The 23,300-nt window shown below is 42.2% G+C and overlaps 2 protein-coding genes across 2 annotated transcripts; both read right to left on the bottom strand.

The window, feature by feature from the left end:
* Window positions 1–6,051: 6,051 nt before the first annotated feature.
* Window positions 6,052–7,612, bottom strand: LOC148342383 (uncharacterized). The gene has a single exon (XM_088288353.1). The coding sequence runs from the start codon at window positions 7,580–7,582 to the stop codon at window positions 6,401–6,403; it is 1,182 nt and encodes a 393-aa protein (XP_088144479.1). The 5' UTR covers window positions 7,583–7,612; the 3' UTR covers window positions 6,052–6,400.
* Window positions 7,613–16,167: 8,555 nt separating this feature from the next.
* LOC148342382 (uncharacterized) lies at window positions 16,168–19,655 on the bottom strand. The gene is made up of 2 exons (XM_088288352.1): window positions 19,266–19,655; window positions 16,168–17,579 (listed from the first exon to the last, which is right to left on the bottom strand). Exons 1-2 carry the CDS (start codon window positions 19,387–19,389, stop codon window positions 16,171–16,173), a joined length of 1,533 nt encoding a protein of 510 aa, XP_088144478.1. The 5' UTR covers window positions 19,390–19,655; the 3' UTR covers window positions 16,168–16,170.
* Window positions 19,656–23,300: the final 3,645 nt, after the last annotated feature.

The following is a 23,300-nucleotide window of genomic DNA, read 5'->3' as shown; positions in this document are numbered from 1 at the left end:
AATGCTAACGTCCACATCTATGAGCTGTTTGACGTCACAGGTGCAGGATCGTCAGCCACGTCCAGGAGGAACAGGAGAAACTACATCGCGGGGACTGAATGGGAAAATCCACAAACGCAGTGGTAAACTTTGGCATATGCTGGCTAAATTGAGGCTAAATTAGCGCCGAGGGAGGGGTCTCTGTGTGGAATTGGAAAGTATCTTTTTGGTGAATGAAAGTGTGACAGAAAAAGTGTTTGTATGTCTAAGTGGTTTGAGTGAATGTTTAAAAGACGGGCCTCAGGAAAGAAACCTGATTGAGGGCACCGGCAAGCCCTAACAGCACGTTGGATGCAATGGGCGGACAGGTCTGATCAACCTGGATCCCTATTGCACTCCCAAGTACTGATTTTCAAATTGTTATTGGAGACAGATTGGACTAATCAAATTCAAGCATCAAGTGAATGATTGATTGACATTATTACACAAAATTTATGCAAAGCTGAACGTTTCAGAAGGGAGGTAATTTACCCCTTCTCACTGGCAAGTGCCACTCCTCCAGTTCTCTCCACAGGTTCTAGGTGACATGTGACCTGTGTGACCAGAAGGTCGGAGAACGCTTCAAATAGCGCCGCATCACGCCCATCCCGGAGTTTCTCCTCAACAAGGAGGGAGATATAAGATATTCTAAGTTAGGTTCCATGAAAACAGATTAAGATATAGTTGTTGCTTTAGCCTGCTCATGTGCTCCGCAGTTTTAATATTCACATTGGGTGCGCGACTAGATAACACACACCCAGTCCAGGATAGGGCAAAATTTTGTTGTATTGTTAAGACTTTTCCATAATATACGGCACCACAGCGGTGATACTTGAGGTTAATTTCAGTTAAATTGGCGGTGGCGCTGTTTTTATGAAAATTACTCACTTAACGCAAGGGTAGGTTCTTTGTAGAGGGGATTACAGAGTTACATGCGGGACAAAATTTACTTGTCAGGAACTGTCCTTACTTGAGGCCGAGGCCAGACCTACAGACCAGCATGATGGTCACCGGCTGAATGGGGACACCTCAGGTGAGATTGGCCGTGCCGTGCATCAGATATTTCTGGCCCCGTTGGGGCCGATGTTGCTGTATCTTTCAGGTGGGGAGCGGAGGAGACAGGCCTGGTCTATGTGGCCAGGGCCAGACGTGAATGGAGTGAGACTTCCGGCAGTGACCCATCCAATAATGTCGTCATTACGCAGCTGTTCCAGTTGGCCGTCCTTAGGGCGTGTCCTTCCGGTTACGGACATCATGTGAAACAGTCCATCAATGAAAAAATGCTAATCAGTCTCAGGAGAACACATTTTTTTTTACATCATTTTGCACGACATCAGAAAAGGAAAATGTGGGATTGGATTAAGGAGCGTTACTAAAAATTGTTGTACTTGCAGGTTCAGGTGGCCAAGAGGGCTAAAAATTATAAAATAAAAAAATTTTTAAAAAAGGGGTGGGGCAGCTAATGCATGCAGCTCCCATTGCACCTGCGCCTTCCGCTTCTGCTGCTCCTAGGCAAGGTTCGGTTGACGCAGCACCACAGCAGACTGGCTGTCCGTACCCGGCCGGTCAACGAGGTCGGGATTGCGGTAACAGAGGTAGGGGTGGTTATAGACGGGGGTTGTGAGTGGGGTGTGCTCTTGCTGCGGGGTCACTGGGTGATGAGCTGTCCATACCGAGCCACTTCCTGGAATGTGCCATCCTCTGGTCCGGTGCCATTCCTGTCGCCCAGAGCTCAACCAGCGCAGGGGGCGCCACCGTTACCCACTCCCAACGCACTCTTGACACCAACCCGCTGGTACCCCATTCCATGACAGGGGGCCGCGGAGCATATGTGGTGCTCTCCTCCATTCCACTGGCTGAACTGAAACATCTGAGGGCAGCTCTGAAACCTGGTTATCCATCCTCCCGCGGTGGGTATGCCCTGTTCCTGATCCAACCTCCACCCATTCACCAATTGACCCAGTACATTGTACACTGTACATATGATCGCACACATGATTTGGTTTATCAAAATGCATTCATCCAAATTTAGTCAGGAGTTCATCTTGCATTAGGATTATATATGTGTTATGTCTACCGGCGTTGCCTCGCATGCGTGCCTTGTCCCTGAGCAGCAGAAATGGTATGAATTGTTTACTTTCGCTGAGCCACAAATCACATTGACTATTGGGGCCTAGATCTTCATACTAAAGATCTAGGCCCCATGGTAAAGCGGAGTGTCGAGGCGGTTGGCTGGGTTCAGACGTCTATTACGAATGTTGAATACTCTGCGTCACTAACAGGGTATCATACTTCAGCACCCACTACAAATTCTTCGGTTTTGGGAACGTGACTAAATTTCAAAATTTCACGAGACGGGTCACTCGGGAGAGGTCGCTCTGTGTGCGTCTCTGCCGGATGGGTTGTGGACACGGGGCCCGACTGATTTTGGGCTCTGCTCCACAGCTCCCCCAATTGTTTTACTGTCTCTACACCCTCGCCCAGTTGACAGAATCAGAGTTGGCACAGCCTGGAGGTGGAGGGAGGCATTCGGGAGACAATAGGAGGTGAAGACTGCAGCGATCTTGGAGCTGTCTACGTCTTGGAGAGCACCTATTCTTCCCGTAAAAAGAAAGGTTTAATTTGGTATCTGCGTAATTCTAGTTTTGGGATTTTTATTTTATTTTTTATTTTTATCATAAATTGTTACTATTTCATTTGGTTTGCTTTGAAGATTTGCCAAAAAAGGGTCAAAATTGGAGCGTTAGCTCAGAGCTTAATTTATAATCTCTAGACAGTTAGATATTTGAACTCAGTGAACTAAATTTTCTCTAATTCAGGAATAATTTGCCCATCTTGCAAAGCCAAATTCTAACATTGTGCCATATTAGCTGGATATCATTCGGACATTAATGCGAACCAACACTGCTGGATTGTGGTGATTATCGGCAAAACTAAATGTATACGTTGGAAAATTGTTTCTGGGGGCAATGCCTGTGAGGATGCCACTGTCTAAATTATATTCAAAAAAAGCTTTTACAACAGTCTGGGAATTGAAATAGATATAAAATTTGGTGGGTCTACGTTAATTACAATATCTTATTCAAGTGACTGATACAAGCTTCACAAACAAGTTTAAAAAGGTGATTGAGTGCAATTAATGACGGTAGTGTTGCAATTATTTAGTTAAGAATTTTAATTGCGGGACGGCACTAGTTAATTTGTTACTTTTTGTTGTCTAATATAACTTTGATTGGGATCGACCCCACTAGGGGGTGGGGTCATAGTATATTTCTTGCCGCATGCATTTTTTGTGGCCACAGGTTGTGTTTTCATTTTCATGGTAAGATATTTTTTCGGCGGGGATTGAAGGATTGTATTACGATTACTGGCATTATTTTAAACACATACGGGACAGAATGTCGATTATTAAAGTTAGCAGGTTCATATTCACTGAATATTTTAAACATTGATGAAACAAAAAGCATTTATCAAATTGAATTAGAAGCACGGGTCACAAGAATGACTGGGATTGTAGGCCTGATGTTTACTGATTTATTATATTATTCTTATTTGCTAAATTTATAGTACTTAGTTTAAATGTGTGAACTTTATTGAAATTCTCAGTCGTGAGAACAAATTTGCCTACATAGCATTTCCATGACTTGCATTCACAGCACTTCATGGACAAAGACGACAAAGCACATTCTCCACATTGCACTGGAGGACTCACACAGACGCTATCGCAAAAAACACATTCCGAAAGACACAACAATTGGAGATCGGAGCACACGCACATACACACTTGAACATACACGTGCACATACACACGCACATTCACATGCACATTCACATGCACATACACGTATACCTGCATATACATGCACACCAACAAGATTCCAGAGGAATGCCAGCGGGCAGAGAGACGGAGAGACTGCCCGCCGCAGAAGGCCAGCCTTGGCGTGCCAGTCTTGGGGACCAGACGGGAATCAACTTATCCAGACGATGACTAACCTGGGGAGGACCTTCCCTTGGACGTGGACCGGTGCCGTGGGAGGGAGCGAGGACGACCGATTCAACCTACATTACCTTTGACATATAAAACTCAGATAAAAACTGAAGCTGGGCTGAAAGATGGTGCACATTTTTCGACTGTGCTCGCCCGAGTGCAGTTTCTCGTGAGATTAAGAAAAAGCCGCCCAGATATCTGTCTTTGTACTATTTCCTGAACTCCAGAAACTGAAGAAACTAAATATCGGAACTCTAATCAGTTGTTGAGTCTTTATTTGACCCTTTTCTTCTTGAGTACAAAAAAACGAACACGTACTGGCGTAAGTTTGGCTTTTAAAGGTTGATTTACAAACTACTTCTCATTTCCATGGTGACCCAACTCCAACAGTAACTGTAATGATAGCAGTTATATCATTAGTCACTAGTTGGCAGTATTGCCTGACGTGTGTTTGGTTACCAGACGAACAAGTGTGTACGCACATAGACGAGAATGCAAGTCAGTAAATAAAGAGAAACAAGCTTGCAGCATCACGTTACCTGCGTGACTTCTTAAGATAGAAGACAGAATATTACATGGTACCAGGTCGCGGGTCAAGAAAAGGACTGACGCGAGATGGACTCCGTAAGGCCACCAGAAGCACTGAAAATGACGGGAAATGTGGACGTGAGTTGGCGAGCTTTCAAGCAACAATTCCTGCTCTACCTTGCCGCCGAGGGAGTCGGTAACAGAGCAGACGAAAGAAAAATAGCCCTTTTGCGAACCAATGCCGGAGCCGAGGCCATCGAGGTATTCAATGAACCCGAAGATAAAGACAAGTTTGAAACGGTCCTGTGGATTTAATTGCAGATACACTTGCAAGGAGATTTTCAAGTCGGACCTTTCAAGAGAAGCTATATCGTCCAACACTCACTCAGTGGTGCGTAAGTGTGTTTCTGGATATTATTTGTCCAGCCGTGGTGTCATAAATGATGGTATTTTGATGGGGGTTCATTCAAGTAGGACAAAGTAGGACTTCACTGAAGGCACCTTAAATTACTTCCATACCCTGGAAGGTCACTGACCTGGCGAGAGAATTGCCCCCACCATAAACAATGCTCAGGCCTATTTTCTCTCAGGGCAGTATCTGGTTACATCGGAACTTCAGAACCAAGACTGGTCACTTCTGTGAGCTCCAGTCCCTTCATAGTTTCATAAAGAGAATTACATCCCATATCTAAATTAGGCCATTTAAAAATACACAACTTTTTTATTTATTTATTTCAATGTATATTTAAGCTTCCTTATGTAATAATACAATATTTATTTAATTGTTTTAGTATGTAAAATTATCAACAATTTAAACCTTTTTATTTCACACTTGAATATTTCTTAACATATTTGTTCTTTTGAATATGTGTGCAATTTAAATTATTCCATCCATCCAGCCATTTTCTGCCGCTCATCCAGGGTCGGGTTATTGAATTAATTTTTTAGTATTTTTTATAATTCAATATTTATTTCAAGATCAGGACTCTTCTCAATTAGTTCAATATTTATAAAATGTTTCTATTTTTATTAATTGAAGTAAGGCTGTATGTGGTTTCCAATTTTAAATTTTAATATTTTCCTATTTCAATATATAAATAATCCAATGTATAAAAAATACAATATAGCATGAAAAAAAATATTTGGTATATTTGACAAAATGATAGTTTTTCCGAAGTGAGATTGTGCTTAGCAACAAACCCCAAACGCTTGATAGAGCTCAACCTAGAAAGTGTATTTAGCCAGTCAGAAATTTATTCATAAAGTGTAATATTAAATGTATGTGAGGGGATATTTGAAGAGTTTGAGTTTTGTTCAATGGACCATTTATATACGAGCCAGCCAAACACAGCGAGAAAACCAGCGCTGACTCCAGTCGCCATCAAGTTGCCAACTCCTGACATACCAAAACCTTTGAGAGAAACTGAGACTATTTGCGTTTTTCTTTCTGGTTCTTTTTATAGTTCAACTTCAAGTTCTGTTTTTCACTTTTTCACAGCGTAATGAAGGCCAGTTGAGCAAGTGGAACAAGTGTTTTTATTGATGATTGTGGAAGGCAGCAATTTCATAAGCACAGTTTCTTCTCACACTTTTTCCATTAGGTGCGATTAAAAAGACAACTGAAAAGCATAACGTTAACAAATGTTGTTCTAGGCAAAGGCAATTAATTTTATTTACATCTTGATGTAAAATCACCAAAAAAAATCATCACTCAGACACATTGGTTATTCTGGCGCTGATCCCATTGGCTTAATGTCGATAAAAGAGCTTTGCAAAAGTAAATTTTTCATATTTTATTCAAAATCACATTTACATCTTACCACAGTCAGTTCCTTCAGTTTTTTTGTTTTCTTTTTTTTTTAAGCTTCAAGGATCGCTGCAATTCTCACCAGCACAATCGTGTCTCTCAGCAATACGTTGAGTGAAGAATTTTTTAGCACAAACGCTGCAACTGAATGGCTTTTCTCCATTGTGCGTTCTTGTGTGGGTTCGTAAATGCGACTTTAGAGAGAAACTCCTGGCACAAACTGAGCAGGAAAAAGGTTTTTCTCCACTGTGCGTTCTTGTGTGGAGTGTTAAATCAAACTTTTGAGAGAAGCTTTTGCCACAAACTGAGCAAGAAAAAGGTTTTTCTCCAGTGTGTGTTCTTGTGTGGCAAGTTAAATATGACTTTACAGAGAAGCGTCTACCACAAATTGAGCAGGAAAAAGGTTTTTCTCCACCGTGTGTTCTTGTGTGTTTTGTTAAACTTGACTTTTGAGAGAAGCATTTTCCACAAACTGAGCAAGAAAAAGGTTTTTCTCCACTGTGTGTTCTTGTGTGTGCTGTTAAATTTCCCTTTTCAGAGAATCCTTTGCCACAAACTGAGCATGAAAAAGGCTTCTCTCCACTGTGTGTTCTTGCGTGCCTTGTTAATTGTGCCTTTTGAGATAAGCTTTTGCCACAAACTGAGCAAGAAAAAGGTTTTTCTCCACTGTGCATTCTTGCGTGCCTTGTTAATTGTCCCTTTCGAGAGAAGCTTTTGCCACAAAGTGAGCAAGAAAAGGGTTTTTCTCCACTGTGCATTCTTGTGTGGATTGTTAAATCAAACTTTTGATAGAAGCTTTTGCCACAAACTGAGCAAGAAAAAGGTTTTTCTCCACTGTGCATTCTTGTGTGGATTGTTAAATCAAACTTTTGATAGAAGCTTTCGCCACAAACTGAGCAAGAAAAAGGTTTTTCTCCACTGTGTGTTTTTCTGCGACTTTTTAAAGACAGCTTTGAAGTGAATGAGTCAGTGTGACATGCCCTTTCACCTTTGGCTTGCCCATCATCATCATCATCATCATCATCGTCATGAGCGTCTGATAATGTGTCCTCATTATGTACTTGTGATGGTCCCCAGTGGTCTTCATCACCTTCTGTTGTCACGTAATGACTTGAGCTGCTGCGTGTAGGCTCCGCCCCTCTGTTGTCCTCACTCTCATCCTTGTTTTCATCTTCAGTCTTTACAGGGAGAACGTTCACTGGTGACTTGTTGATCTCCTCCTCCTCCTCCTCCTTTTTCATGTGAGTCAAGTCTGGCTCCTCTTTTACATAAAGGAGATCGTTTTCACTGACGTCTGAAGGACACAGAAAGAAATTTGGTTTGGTCAAGTCAAACCTCAGGCGGCGACTTTGTCTTATTTTCTACCGTGCTACCTTGACTTGTGCCTGCCGCATACGGAGCAATGCGTGGACCCCAACTTGGACCGGACCATGGGGGCATTTCACAAAATTACGTCCTACGATGTAAACCTCCCTTTAGCAGCACAACTGTGATAAACGAGCATTTAAAAAGGAAGCACGTTGCGGCTGATGCCCGATTTCATTCCTGACATAGTCACAGACGTTTTTGGAATATGTATTCGAATTCAACTAAGATACACCATAATATTTTAAGAGTTCACTGAATTATTTTGGAACTCCAATGACGCTTAACAGCTATAGGGTGTCAGTAATGAGTAACAAAGTAACACAAGACCCCCCACTGATCCATCATCATTGTCATTTGGATAAATTACCAGGAACTATGAGTTGTGGGGGTGATGCAAACCACCTGGGCCACAGGAACTTTATGACCAGAAACTAAATGTTCCTGGCCTTGTAGGTAGAAAAGGGGGTTGTGACTTTCAGCCTTTTTAAGCCCATAGTAAGACAAAGATGCAGATGCATTCCTTGCAGCATGCGCTTGTTCACTGATGAGATCCGTGCAACCCTGGATGGATGCATTCAATGTATTTTAAATGTTTTGATGGGGTGAAACGATGCACACGTGCACAAAACAGTGCAGGGCCACCCGAGGTTCATTGACTCTCACCCGACCAAGCCAGTAAAAAGTTCATAAATAAATAAGACCAATCCGTACTTGATTTAAAAAAAAAATATATATATTTTGTGTTTTATTCACTAAAATTGATCAACCACCATTGACGTTTTCGCGGCAGTGTGCACATTTTTAGAGTCAGGCGGAATTCCTTCCGTAAGGAATTGCTTGAACAAAATATAAAAACCAGGAAATGTTATTTTGTTATTTTAAATGTAAATTTTATACTGGGAAAAACATGGAGTTCACCCCCCACTATTGGTTATTCTTTGGCATATATTTTCTACACTGATTACATTTGACATAAACAATTGCTCAGCAGACCTGCAAGTAAAAGGCAATATTTAAAAATAAAACGGCAATAACCTTGAACGATTTGCCAAAACAACTTAATGTTGTGATGCATATTTCTAATGAAAGAAAGTCGTTCTATACAAAGCAAATGAGAGTAAGACGTGTACAAACCTGCTTTGAGTGGCACAACACGAGGCTGGTTGCAAACTTCGTCCAGCAGTTGAAGATGTTGCTCGTTCTCTTCTTTTATTCCACAAAGTTCCTCTTTGTACTTGTGTGTCGTTCTTTCACACATATTCAAATGATAATTCCAAAAAATCCGCACTTGATCTCTGCTTGGCGATGAGTCATGTGCCTCTTTTCGTTTGCGGCTAGCTAGCTAGCAAGCTAAGCTAACTAGACCGAAAAGCATCAACGCGCGAAGATGAGGTTATCGGGACACAAAGACTTAATGAATTATGTCGTAGTCCTTTAGAGTAGCACTGGACATCCTTTGAGAAAATTACAGTCAGTTCCACACTAAATTAGAAGAATTTAGCGGTGGACTGCTTTTGTTCCGGTGTGGACGGGTCAGTGGATGTGGTCGAGGTCCTTCGGAAGCTGCGCGCTTGCTTATGACGTCATGCTTTAAGCGCGTATTTTCCAAATATATTTATTTGCCTCAGTGGGTTTTTTACACCTGGCTGTTCTATTTTAATATTTATTTTATATAATATTTTAATTCGGTTGATAAAAAAAATTAACAAAATAACTAAATTAACGCCACATTGGCGAGTCATCTCACGCGTCACTTCCGCCTATGCCCCGAGAAGCCGCTGCTGGAACAGCAGTGGGACGTTTAAGTTTCTCCGACCAAACTTGCAACAATGCTGTGGTTCACTCGGGCTGCAAGATTGTATGAATATAATGTCGGCATATACTCGCAGTGCCTCTCAATTATTTCACGCCCGCCCCTACCAAGAAGAAAGAGATTCGCGCCCCCCCCACCACCAATTGTTTTTCTGTCTTTGTAGATTTATATTAGATTGTCAATAAAATATCCCTTAACTAACCTAAATTGATAAGAAATATAATTTTGAGAACTATTATAGTGAGGATCTCGAAACTCAGTACTCTGTTGTGAAAATATTGATGAGATGACAAATACTTGTCATGTCATTTCATTATCCTCACCGCTTATCCTGGCCAGGGTCGCGGGAGGGTACTGGAGCCTATCCCAGCTGACTTCGGGGCGAAAGGCACACGACACCCTGAACTGGTCGCCAGCCAGTCACAGGGCAGACATAGACACCGTCACTGAGAGGGAACTGAACCCACGTTGCCTGCACACAACTCAGGCGAGTGTACCACTCCACCATCAGTGACATGATAAATATTTACGAATACGTTTTTTGTCAAAAACTTTATTAACATTAACAAACAGTTATTAATACGTACATAATATAGAAAAGACAAAAAGAAGAGCTAGGGGGATTTTAAACAAAAATTCTATATGAATAACAAAGCAACAGCTTTAGTTGGAGTAGAGTCACAGTGGAAATGAGAAGTATTTAGTAAATCAACTTTTAAAAGCCAAACTTACGCCAATGCGTGTTCGGTTTTTGTACTCAAGAAGAAAAGGGTCAAATAAAGACTCAACAACTGATTAGAGTTCCGATATTTAGTTTCTTCAATTTCTGGAGTTCAGGAAATAGTACAAAGACAGATATCTGGGTGGCTTTTTCTTAATCTCACGAGAAACTGCACTCGGGCGAGCACAGTCAAAAAATGTGCACCATCTTTCAGCCCAGCTTCAGTTTTTATAGGAGTTTTTTATGTCAAGAGTAATGAAGGTTGAATCGGTTGAATCGGTCGTCCTCGCTCCCTCCCACGGCACGGGTCCACGTCCAAGGGAAGGTCCTCCCCAGGTTAGTCATCGTCTGGATAGTTGATTCCCGTCTGGTCCCCAAGACTGGCACGCCAAGGCTGGCCTTCTCCGGCGGGCCGTCCCTCCGTTTCTCTCCGCTGGCATTCTTCTGTAATCTTGTCGGTGTGCACGTGTGCGTGTGTATGTGCACGTGTTTGTGCAAGTGTAAGTCCGTGTCTGTGTGTATGCATGCGTATGTGCATGTGCTCCGATCTCCAATTGTCATATCTTTCGGAATGTATTTTTTGCGATAGTGTCTATGTTACAGCTCTAGTGCCAAATTTGGTATGTTTGCATCTCTACAGCCAATGTGGAAAATGAGCGTCGTATTAGACCATGAAGTGCTGTGAATGCAGCTCATGGAAATGCTATGTGTGCAAATTTGTTCTCACTACCCAAAATTTCAATAAATTTCACACATTTAAACTAAGTACTATAAATTTAGCATATGAGAAAAATATAATAAATCAGAAAACATCAGGACTACAATCCCAGTTATTCTTGTGACCCGTGCTTCTACTTTCATCTGATAAATGCTTTTTGTTTCATCAATGTTTAACATATTCCGTAAATAAGAACCTGCTAAATTAAATAATTGACCTTCTGTCTTGTAAGTGTTTAAAATAATGCCAGCAATCATAATACAATCCTTCATTTACCATTCCAGTCATCTTATCATTGCAGTTGTCAGGGTCGCCGGTCGGCGAGGAGGAGGTGGACCCAGAATGCGGGGAAGCTGGAGAAGGTGTAACTTAAGCAATTTATTAGGGGACCAAAATAATGACAGACAACGGGGCAGGGTGCAAAATAAGAAAGACGAACTTAACGTGGCTAACCGGATCACAAGAGTGGGGAGCAAGGACAGGGACGAGAGCGGGGACGAGAGCGGGGACGAGAGCGGGGACGAGAGCGGGGACGAGAGCGGGGACGAGAGCGGGGACGAGAGCGGGGACGAGAGCGGGGACGAGAGCGGGGATGCGGACAAGAGCATGAACGAGAGCAGAGAGCCGTCGTGACAGTCCGTAACGGAGGAATGCACCGCCTATGAGTTGTCGGAGTGAGGTGTTCAAATAGTCCAGTAATTAGGGGAGCAGATGGGCATCAGGTGTGTGAGGGTAACGGGGAACAGGTGCGTGGCTGGTGGGGAACGAGTGCTGGAGGGAACGTCCCACTCAGCTGACTAAATAAACAGAATGAGCACATGGCAGGAAGGTGAAGAAAATAATAACAAAAACACTGACATGACCGACACGGGTTATGACAGCAGTATTTTTTATCATTGCAGCATTTTATTAATTTTCTCTCTCTGAGTGTTTCCTTACACTTGTATATGTTGTGGGATGTAAGTGTGTATATTCAGGGGGATTTGTGTATTTACGTATATACAGTGTATATTTGCATGTTTTTTCTGAATGTCTGCTGCTAATGTCATACATTAACGGCTACATTGCACCACCGCCTCTGTGTGATCTATACCTTTGCTGTCGTAACACTGCAAATTTACCCATTGTAGGACTATTGAAGGACATCTTTATCTTTATCTTTAAAAACCTTGTGTTGCTGCTTGCTAAATAATTTTCCATAAGATTAAGATTGAACAAAATAGTTAAAATAAAATTTAAAAAGTAAATTCTGTAACAATTAAACATAGAATACTAAATTATTCCTAAAACAGTTAAATGAATCTTGAAATTAATAGTGAATTAAGGTAGTTTATCGAATACTGAAACGAATAATGAAATATTAAAGTACTTAAATAAATACCGAAATAACAGTTAAGACAGACTACATTAACTTCTGCATGGAGAACACCATTCTCACCAGGACTGTAAGATGTTTCTCCAACAACAAACCCTGGATCACACCGGACATTAAAGCTCTCCTGAAGGACAAAAAGAGGGCTTTTGTTTCAGGCGACAAGGACGAGCTGAAGAGAGTGCAGCGTCAGCTGAGAAGGAGGATCCGAGAGGGGAAAAAGTCCTACAGGATGCGGATGGAAGAACAACTGCAGCGGAACAATGCCAGGGATGTCTGGAGGGGCCTGAAGACCATCTCAGGCCACGGACAACCAGGTAAGACCCAGAAGGGGGGGGGGCTTCAGTGGGCAAATGAGTTGAACCTATTTTTCAATAGGTTTGATCAAATGTCTGACCCCGCTCAGGCTTCCCTGATGCAGCCCCCACCCACCCCTCCTGCCACTGCGAACAAGACCCTCTCTCCCCCTCTCTCGCCCCTCTCTCTCTCCACAGGCTCCAGTTCCCAGCCTCATCAGACAACCACCACTTCCTCCTGCTCAGCTTTGTTCCTCACAACATCTCAGGTGAAGAACCAGCTGAGGAAGATGAAGGCGAGGAAGGCGGCAGGCCCAGATGGGATCATCTCCCAGCTCCTCAAATCCTGCGCAGACCAGCTGTGTGGAATCGTCCAGCACATGTTCAACCTGAGCTTGAAGCTGGGCAGAGTCCCCCAGCTGTGGAAAACATCCTGCCTGGTTCCGGTTCCAAAGACACCCCATCCGAAGGAACTCAACAACTTCAGACCAGTGGCGCTGACGTCTCATCTGATGAAGACCCTGGAGAGACTGGTCCTCGTCCATCTGCGCCCCCTGGTCAGCTCCTCAATGGACCCACTCCAGTTTGCATACCAGCCTGGCATCAGTGTGGATGATGCCGTCATCTACCTGCTCCACACTTCACTCTTCCACCTGGAGAAGGCGGGGGGCACGGTGAGCATCATGTTCTTTGATTTCTCAAGTGCTTTCAACACCATCCAGCCCGCCTTTTTGGGAGACAAGCTGGAGCAGGCGGGAGTGGCCCATCACCTCATCACATGGATTCACGACTACCTCACAAACCGGCCACAGTACGTGAGGACACAGGACTGTGTGTCTGACGTGCTCCTCTGCAGCACGGGAGCGCCGCAGGGAACTGTGCTGGCTCCCTTCCTGTTCACCCTCTACACCTCGGACTACAAATACAATTCCACAACCTGTCACCTGCAGAAGTTCTCTGATGACTCTGCGATTGTCGGCCTCATCACTGACAATGACGATCGGGAGTACAGAGGGGTTACGCAGGGGTTCGTGGACTGGTGTCAGCAGAACCGCCTCCAAATCAACGCTGGGAAACCCAAAGAGCTGGTGGTGGACTTCCGCAAGTATCGGCACTCTCCACCTGCACCAGTGAATATCCAGGGAACAGACGTTGAGAGGGTCTCAACTTACAAGTACCTGGGTGTTCATCTGAACAATAAACTGGACTGGAGCGACAACACAGACGCTCTCTATAGGAAGGGTCAGAGCAGACTCTTCCTACTCAGGAGGCTGAGGTCCTTTGGCGTTCGGGGAACACTCCTCAGGAACTTCTATGACTCGGTGGTTTCACCGGTCATCTTCTATGGAGTGGTCTGCTGGGCAGGAGGCATCTCGGGCCGGGACAAAAAGAGACTGGACAAACTAGTGAGGAGGGCCAGCTCTGTCCTGGGCTGCTCCCTGGACTCTGTGGAGTCAGTGGGGGGCAGGAGGATGACGGTGAAACTGGCATCAATGCTGGACAACCCAGCCCACCCACTCAATGACACTCTGAGAACACTCCACAGCTCCTCCAGTGATAGACTTTTACACCCTCGCTGTACCAAAGAGAGATTTTGTCGCTCCTTCCTGCCGACTGCTGTCCGACTTTTTAACAAGAACATTGGGTCAGGCCTACAAACGGGAGGGCATTAGTGCAATTGTGCAGTCCTAGGATGCAATATATACTACGACTGTACTTTCAGCCAATGGTGTACTTAAATATTGACCAATGATGTATTTTGTTTCCCATTACAGTATTCTTATAACAGTACTTCTATCACTGCAGCATTTCTACCATTGCAGGACGTTCACTATTACAGTACTTTTATCATTGCAGTACTTTTATCATTGCAGTATTTTTCTATTGTTGCAGTACTTTTCCTATTACAGTACTTTTACCATTGCAGTATATTTTATCATTGCAGTACTTTTTAACATTACAGTACTTTTATCATTGCAGTATTTTCTATCATGCAGTACTTTTCTATCATGTCAGTACTCTTACCATTACAGTACTTTTATCATTGCAATATTTTTATGATTGCAGTATTTTCAATCATTCAGTAGTTTTTATCATTACAGCGTTTCCCCCTCTGTATAATAGACAGGCATTAGGAGTGTTTCCTTACACTTAGATACGTTTATACTGTGTATATTTGCATGCTTTTTATGAATGTCTGCTGCTAATGTTACACATTAACGGCTACATTACGCCGCCGACTCTGTGTGATCTATATCTTTGCTGCTGTAACACTTCAGATTTCCCCATTGTGGGACTAATAAAGGACATCTTATCTTATCTTATAAAGAGAATTACTTCCCATATCTATATTAGGCCATTTAAAAATACACAACTTTTTTTTTCATTTATTTCAATTTATATTTAAGCTTGCTTATGTAATAATACAACATTTATTCAATTATTTTAATATGCAAAATTATATCAATATTAATTTAAACCTTTTTATTTCACTCTTGATTATTTCTTAACATATTTGTTCATTTGAATATGTGTACAATTTAAATTATTCCATCCATCCAGCCATTTTCTGCCGCTCATCCAGGGTCGGGTTATTGAATTAATTTAATACATAAGTATTTTTTATATTTCAATATTTATTTCAAGATTAGGACTCTTCTCAATGTGTTCAATATTTATAAAATGTTTCTATATTTCTTATTAATTGCATTAAGTCTGTATGTCGTTGCTAATTTTACATTATAATATTTCCCGATTTCATTATATAAGCAATCCAAAGTAAAAAAAATATAATATAGCATGAACAAAAATATTTGGTATATTTGACAAAATGATAGTTTTTTCCGAAGTGAGATTCTGCTGAGCAACAAACCCCAAACACTTGATAGAGCTCAACCTAGAAAGTGTATTTAGCCAGTCAGAAATGTATTCAGAAAGTGAAATATTAAATGTATGTGAGGGGATATTCGAAGAGTTTGAGTTATGTTCAATGGACCATACATATACGAGCCAGCCAAACACAGCGCGAAAACCAGCGCTGACTCCAGTCGCCATCAAGTTGCCAACTCCTGACATTCCAAAACCTTTGAGAGAAATTGAGACTATTTGCGTTTCTCTTTCTGGTTCTTTTTATAGTTCAACTTCGAGATCAGTTTTTCACCTTTTCACACAGCGTAATGAAGGCCAGTTGAGCAAGTGGAACAAGTGATTTCATTGATGATTGTGGAAGGCAACGATTTCATAAGCACCGTTTCTTCTCACACCGTTTCCATTAGGTACGATTAAACAGACAACTGAAAAGCAAAACATTAACAAATGTTATTCCAGGCAAAGGCAATAAATTTTATTTACATGTTTGATGTTAACACACAAAAAAACTCACCATCACTCAGACACAATGGTTCTTCTGGCACTGATCACATTGGCTTAGTGTCAATAAAAGAGCTTTGCAAAATTCAATTTCATCATATTTTATTGAAAATCACATTTACATTTTACCACAAAGAGTCGGTTCTTTCATTTTTTTTTCTTTTTTTAATCTTCAAGTATCGCTGCAATTCTCACCAGCACAATTGTGTCTCTCAGCATGCTGTTTAGTGAAGAATGTTTTAGCACAAACGCTGCAACTGAATGGCTTGTCTCCATTGTGTGTTCTTGTGTGGCTTTGTAAACTTGACCTTTGAGAGAAACTCTTGGCACAAACTGAGCAGGAAAAAGGTTTTTCTCCAGTGTGTGTTCTTGTGTGGCTTGTGAAATGCGACTTTTGAGAGAAACTCTTGGCACAAACTGGGCAGGAAAAAGGTTTTTCTCCAGTGTGTGTTCTTGTGTGGCTTGTGAAATGCGATTTTTGAGAGAAACTCTTGGCACAAACTGAGCAGGAAAAAGGTTTTTCTCCACTGTGTGTTCTTGTGTGGCTTGTGAAATGCGACTTTTGAGAGAAACTCTTGGCACAAACTGGGCAGGAAAAAGGTTTTTCTCCAGTGTGTGTTCTTGTGTGGCTTGTGAAATGCGACTTTTGAGAGAAACTCTTGGCACAAACTGAACAGGAAAAAGGTTTTTCTCCAGTGTGTGTTCTTGTGTGATTTGTTAAAAATGACTTTACATTAAAGCTTTTGCCACAAACTGAGCAGGAAAAAGGTTTTTCACCACTGTGCTTTCTTATGTGGTTTGTTAAATGCAACTTTTGAGAGAAACTCTTGGCACAAACTGAGCAGGAAAAAGGTTTTTCTCCACTGTGTGTTCTTGCGTGCCTTGTGAAATTAGAATTATGGGAGAAGCTTTTCCCACAATCTGAGCACGAAAAGGGTTTTTCACCACTGTGTGTTCTTGTGTGGATTGTTAAATGAGAATTTTGAGAGAAACTCTTGCCACAAATTGAGCAAGAAAAAGGTTTTTCTCCACTGTGTGTTCTTGTGTGCCTTACTAAATGAGTCTTTCGAGAGAAGCTTTTACCACAAACTGAGCACGAAAAGGGTTTTTCACCACTGTGTGTTCTTGTGTGGTATGTTAAATTTGATTTTAGAGAAAAGCTTTTACCACAAACCAAGCAGGAAAAAGGTTTTTCTCCACTGTGTGTTCTCGTGTGCGGTTTTAACGACAGCTTTGAAGTTAATGAGTCAGTGTGACATGCCCTTTCACCTTTGGCTTGCCCATCATCATCATCATCATCATCATCATTAGTATCATCATCATCGTCATGAGCGTCTGATGTGCCCTCATTTTGTGCTTGTGATGGCCCCCAGTGGTCTTCATCACCTTCTGTTGTCAAGTGATGACTTGAGCTGCTGCTTGTCGGCTCCGCCCCTCTGTTGTCCTCACTCTCATCCTCTTCAGTCTTTTTAGGGACAACGTTCACTGGTGACTTGTTGACCTCCGCCTCTTCCTCCTCCTTTTTGATGTGAGTCAAGTCTGGCTCCTCTTTCACAGAACGGAGATCGTATACACTGACGTCTGCGGGACACAAAAAGACAAATTTGGTTTGGTCAAGTCAAAGTTCAGGCGGCGACTGTCTTATATTATTTCTCCCGTGCTACCTTAACTTGTGCCTGCCGCACACGGAGCAATGCATGCGACCCCGATTTGGACCAGACCATGGGGGCATTTCACAAAATTACGTCCTACGATGTAAACCTCCTTTTAGCAGCACAACAGTGATAAACGAGCATTTAAAAAGGAAGCACGTTGCGGCTGATGCCCGATTTCATTCCTGACATAGTCACAGACGTTTCTGGAAGCGAGCTGAAGTTAGCACACACTATCGTGTGCGTCTGATGGAACACCTGTTGTGGGACCCTAAGATATTAATGGGGGGCCACTGGGGGCCATCGCAACATAATGTCATTGATAAAATAGGAATCCTTCAAGCGAAATATGTTTCCAAGTATTTCATTTTGCATTTATGGATAGTTTCATCGTGGGTACTTTTTGCTTCCATTATAATCTGGATCCCTAAAAGAATTCAAGGAGCCCTGGCATCAGAGTCGCTATTTATTGTATGATTTACGTTACTTTTTTTTAACCCAAAATGACATTTATCCTGCGAGTAAGTTCCGACGTTACCCTTTTTATTTTTATAAAATTTCTGTTTTGAAATAAATTTTAAAACAAAATTACGTTTGAAGAGTAAAAGTTCTTACACATAAGCATTAAGCAACAACACTTTCACTCTGACTTTCATGTTGACATATTTGAATAATGACCGTATATTTTAAAGTTATCCAATATGTATTAAAATTAGACTAAGATACACCATAATAATATTAGAGTTCACTTAATTATTTTGTACCTGCAATGATGCATAACAGCCATCGGGTGTCAGTAATGAGTAACAAAGTAACACAACACCTCCCATTATTCCGTCGTCATCGTCATTTGCAAAAATTACCGGGAACTATGAGTTGTGGGGGAGATGCAAACCACCTGGGCCACAGGAACTTTATGACCAGGAACTAAATGTTCCTGGCCTTGTTGGTAGAAAAGGGGGTTGTGGCGTACTCCCTTTTTAAGCCCATAGTAAGCCAAAGATGCAGATGCATTCCTTGCAGCATGCGCTTGTTCACTGATGAGATCCGTGCAACCCTGGATGGATGCATTAAATGTATTTTAAATGTTTGGATGGGGTGAAACGATGCACTTGTGCACAAAACTTGAATTGCACCCGACGAAGCCAGTACAAAGTTAATAAATAAATAAATAAGACCAATACGTACTTGATTTAAAAAAAAAAACAACGTATTTTGTGTTTTATCCACTAAAATTGATCAACCGCCATTAATGTTTTCGCCGCAGTGTGCACATATTTTAGATTCAAGCAGAATTCCTTCCGTAAGGAATTGCTTGAACAAGATATAAAAAACAGAAAATGTAAAATGTTAAATAATCAGTTCAAATTTTATACTGGGAAAAAACATGGCGTTTAGCCCCCACTAATGGTTATTATTTGGCATATATTTTCTACACTGATTTCATTTGGCAAAAACAAATGTTCAGCAGACCTGCAAGTAAAAGGCAATATTTAAAAATAAAACGGCAATAACCTTGAACGCATTTCCCCAAACAACTTAATGTTGTGATGCATATTTTTAACGATAGAAAGTCGTTCTTTACAAAGCAAATGAGAGTCGGACGGGTACAAACCTGCTTTGTGTAGCACAACACGAGGCTGGTTGCAAACTTCGTCCAGCAGTTGAAGATGTTGCTCGTTCTCTTCTTTTATTCCACAAAGTTCCTCTTTGTACTTGGGTGACGTTCTTTCACACATTTTCAAATGATGACTCCAAAAAATCTGCACTTGATCTCTGCTTGGCGATGAGTCATGTGCCTCTTTTCGTTAGCGGCTAGCTAGCTAACAAGCTAAGCTAACTACACCGAAAAGCATCAACGCGCGAAGATGAGGTTATCGGGACACAAAGACTTAATGAATTATGTCGTAGTACTTTAGAGTAGCACTGGACATCCTTTGAGAAAAATTGCAGTCAGTTGCACACTAAATCAGAAGAATTTAGCGGTGGGTGTTTTTGTTCCGGTGTGGACGGGTCGGTGGATGTGGTCGAGGTCCTTCGGAAGCTGCGCGCTTGCTTATGACGTCATGCTTTAAGCGCGTATTTTTCAAATATATTTCTTTGCCTCTGTGTTTGTTTTTACCCCTGGCTGTTCTGTTTTGATATATATTTTATATAACATTTTAATTCGGTTGATGAAAAAAATTAACAAAATAACTAAATTCGCTCCGACGTCACTTCCGCCTATTTCCCGAGAAGCCGCTGCTGGAACAGCAGTGGGACGTTTACGTTTCTCCTTCCGAACTTGCAACAATACTGTGGTTCACTCGGGCTGCTAGATTGTATGAATATAATGTCTGCATATACTAGCAGTGCTTCTCAATTATTTCACACCCGCCCCTACCAAGAAGAAAAAGATTCGCGCCCCCCCACCACCACCAATTTGTTTTCTGTCTTTGTAGATTGATATTAGATTGTCAATAAAATATCCCTTAACTAAGCTAAATTGACAAGAAATATAATTTTGAGAACTATTATAGTGAGGATCTCGAAACTCAGTACTCTGTTGTGCAAATATTGATGAGATGACAAATATTTGTCATGTTATTGTTGGAGTTGGGTCACCGTGGAAATAAGAAGTAGTTAATAAATCAACCTTTAAAAGCCAAACTTACTCCAATGCGTGTTCGTTTTTTGTGCTCAAGAAGAAAAGGGTAAAAAAAAGACTCAACAACTGATTAGAGTTCCGATATTTAGTTTCTTCAATTTCTGGAGTTCAGGAAATAGTACAAAGACAGATATCTGGGCGTCTTTTTCTTAATCTCACGAGAAAACTGCACTCGGGCGAGCACAGTCGAAAAATGCGCGCCATCTTTCAGCCCAGCTTAAGTTTTTTATGTCAAGGGTAATGTAGGTTGAATCGGTCGTCCTCGCTCCCTCCCACGGTACGGGTCCACGTCCAAGGGAAGGTACTCCCCAGGTTAGTCATCGTCTGGATAAGTTGATTCCCGTCTGGTCCCCAAGACTGGCACGCCAAGGCTGGCCTTCTCCGGCGGGCAGTCCCTCCGTCTCTCTCTCCGCTGGCATTCTTTTGTAATCTTGTCGGTGTGTGCGCGTGTATGTGCACGTGTATGTGCAGGTGTATGTTTATGTCTGTGTGTGTGTATGCGTATGTGCATGTGCTCCGATCTCCAATTGTTCTGTCTTTCGGAATGTGTTTCTTTTGATAGCGTCTGTGTGAGTCCTCCAGTGCCCAATTTGGTATATTTCCCTCTACAGCCCATGTGGAGAATGTGCTTCGTCGTATTTGTCCATGAAGTGCTGTGAATGTGAGGGCAGCTCATGGAAATGCTATGTGTAGAGGTTATTTTAGATTCCATTAGTTTCTTCTTATTTTCGTTGTTCAACCTCTTCGTTTGGTGGCGAATAAAAACAACTTTTTACGCGTGAACAAACACTGATGGTCGAAGCACGGCAAAAAGACAGTGTTGCTCCTTCACCATCATCTTTATTTCTTCTTCAACCAAAAAACACTTTCTTCTTCGTGCATTACAGTAAATAAAGAATTGCGCCCTCTAACGTTGACACATTTCACTCCACAAATCAAAATAATTACAAAAGACAAAGAAATGTATAATTTCTTCTCACAAACATATAAATGGCAAAAAACAAATATTTGCAATCATTATCCATAAAAATATAAACATTTGGGAAATGGCGCTAACAACTCATATTCAGAGACGCAAAAGACAAGGGCCTGGAAACCCTCAGTGTTGAGAGAACACTATATCGGCAAAGGCATTGTCTCCCTATACATTGATGACGGCGCTGAAGAAAGCGGACACAGAGACTGTGACTGAATAAGTCATCAGAGCTGAACAGAATATCATTATATTATATGGCGAGCGAAGGGTTGATGATGGCAATGATCATGAGAGGGCTACCGGGAAAAATATAAGCCTTTCACGTTAATGGTGACGCACGGCTCAACGGACGTTTCGCTGGGGGAGTTCAAGGCCAAATTATGGAACTTCGAGGCAGCGGAAGACACAGGATCACTCGCCGAGGAGGCCGGAGGGACAGTGATGAAAGCACGGGCGGCGCAAAAGAAGAAAAGCGGACCGCCGACGGGGCTGGCGTGTTGGCGATGCGGCGAAAAGGGTCACCGTAAAGATGACTGCTCAAAGACTGTTTGGTGTAGTTTCTGTAAACACACAGGACACGCGGACAAAGCATGCCGGAAGAAGCGCGGACAAAGCGCTCGGTACGCGTGCGTCCAAAAAGGCGGAGACGATGACGGCGGTGGCAGCCATGAAATGCAACATGATGACGCCAGGAGAGCAACCGGAGGTGAGGATTACTCCTTCAAGACGGAGACTGAGAATACCAACTGGACAGCACAGCAGATGCAACAAAAGGTACTGATTGTGGACACAGGTGCATCGTCCCACATTATGAACGACAAAAGATGGTTTAAGAACTTTGTGAGCAATTTCAGGCCGGAGAAACACAGCATGGTGCTCGCAGATGGGAAACGTGTTTTTGGGCTGGCACAAGGCAAGGGAAACGCACAGGTATGTCTAATAGACAGTAAGGGGCGTCGGTGTAAAGTTACGTTCAAGAACGCCCTCTACATCCCATCCTTGCCTCAAGAACTGTTTTCCGTGAAGCGAGCTACGGCTAAGAGTGCCAAAGTGTTCTTCAAGGAAGGCGAAGACGTTCTTACGGCGCCTGATGGTCCAACATTTGACATTTATATGTATAAATTAATGTACTACTTGAAAACAGAGTGTCATGAAAATGGTGTGTGTAAAGTCAGCCATGATATTCAGACATGGCACGAGATAATGGGGCACTGCAACTATGAGGATATATTGAAATTGCAAAATGTAACAGTTGGCATGCACATTAGTGGTGCGAAACACAAGCCTGATAAAGAATGTGATGTATGCATAAAAGGGAAGTTCACCCAAACGAGAAACCGAAATCCAACTGACAAGGTAAAGACATTGCTAAAACTGGTGAACACAGATTTAGCTGGTCCGATTAGCAACAAATCCATTGATGGTTTTAAGTATGTGCAATCTTTTACAGATGTGTATACAGGTGCGGTGTTTGTTTATTTTTTGAAAGCAAGGATGATGGCGATGCTCTTCAAGCTACCAAGAAGTTCTTATCTGATGTAGCACCATATGGCACTGCGAAATACATACGGTCAGACAATGGAACCGAGTTCACAAACAGAGACTTTAAGACACTGCTACGAAAGAACAATATGAGACATGAAACCTCCTGTCCTTATTCCCCACACCAGAATGGGGTAGCTGAGAGGGAATGGCCGACTCTTTTTGATATGGCCAGGTGTAAGCTTATTGACTGCAACTTACCAAAGAGCCTGTGGCACAATGCTGTTCAGGAGGCGGCATATATAAGAAATCTGTGTTTTAATAAGCATACAGGCACCACTGACAGGAAAAATGTGTCATTTATCAAGGATGCACAAGTTCGGGTCAATATGCTCTGCCTATCAACAAGACAGGATTAAACTAGACTTTAAGTGCGAAAAAGGACACTTTGTAGGGCATGACAAAGGCAGTCCAGCCTTTCTAGTTTATTATCCAGTGAGGGAAAGGTGTTCCCACAGACTGGTAAAGTTTGTCACCAAGACATG

Source organism: Idiotropiscis lumnitzeri, chromosome 2, assembly GCF_059441095.1.
Source record: "Idiotropiscis lumnitzeri isolate Australia: NSW breed Sydney's pygmy pipehorse chromosome 2, RoL_Ilum_1.0, whole genome shotgun sequence".
Taxonomy (NCBI): Eukaryota; Metazoa; Chordata; class Actinopteri; order Syngnathiformes; family Syngnathidae; genus Idiotropiscis; species Idiotropiscis lumnitzeri.
The sequence above is the reverse complement of the archived record's forward strand: the minus strand, read 5'-3'. Positions and strand labels throughout refer to the sequence as shown.

Bases quoted from the DNA above. Each gene is read 5' to 3' on its own strand.
- LOC148342383 (XM_088288353.1), bottom strand. From the start codon at position 7,582: ATGAAAAAGGAGGAGGAGGAGGAGGAGATCAACAAGTCACCAGTGAAC.
- LOC148342382 (XM_088288352.1), bottom strand. From the start codon at position 19,389: ATGTGTGAAAGAACGTCACCCAAGTACAAAGAGGAACTTTGTGGAATA. The intron at 17,580-19,265 runs GTTTGTACCCGT...TGTGTCCCGCAG, and splicing joins TGTTGTGCTACACAAAGCAG to ACGTCAGTGTATACGATCTC.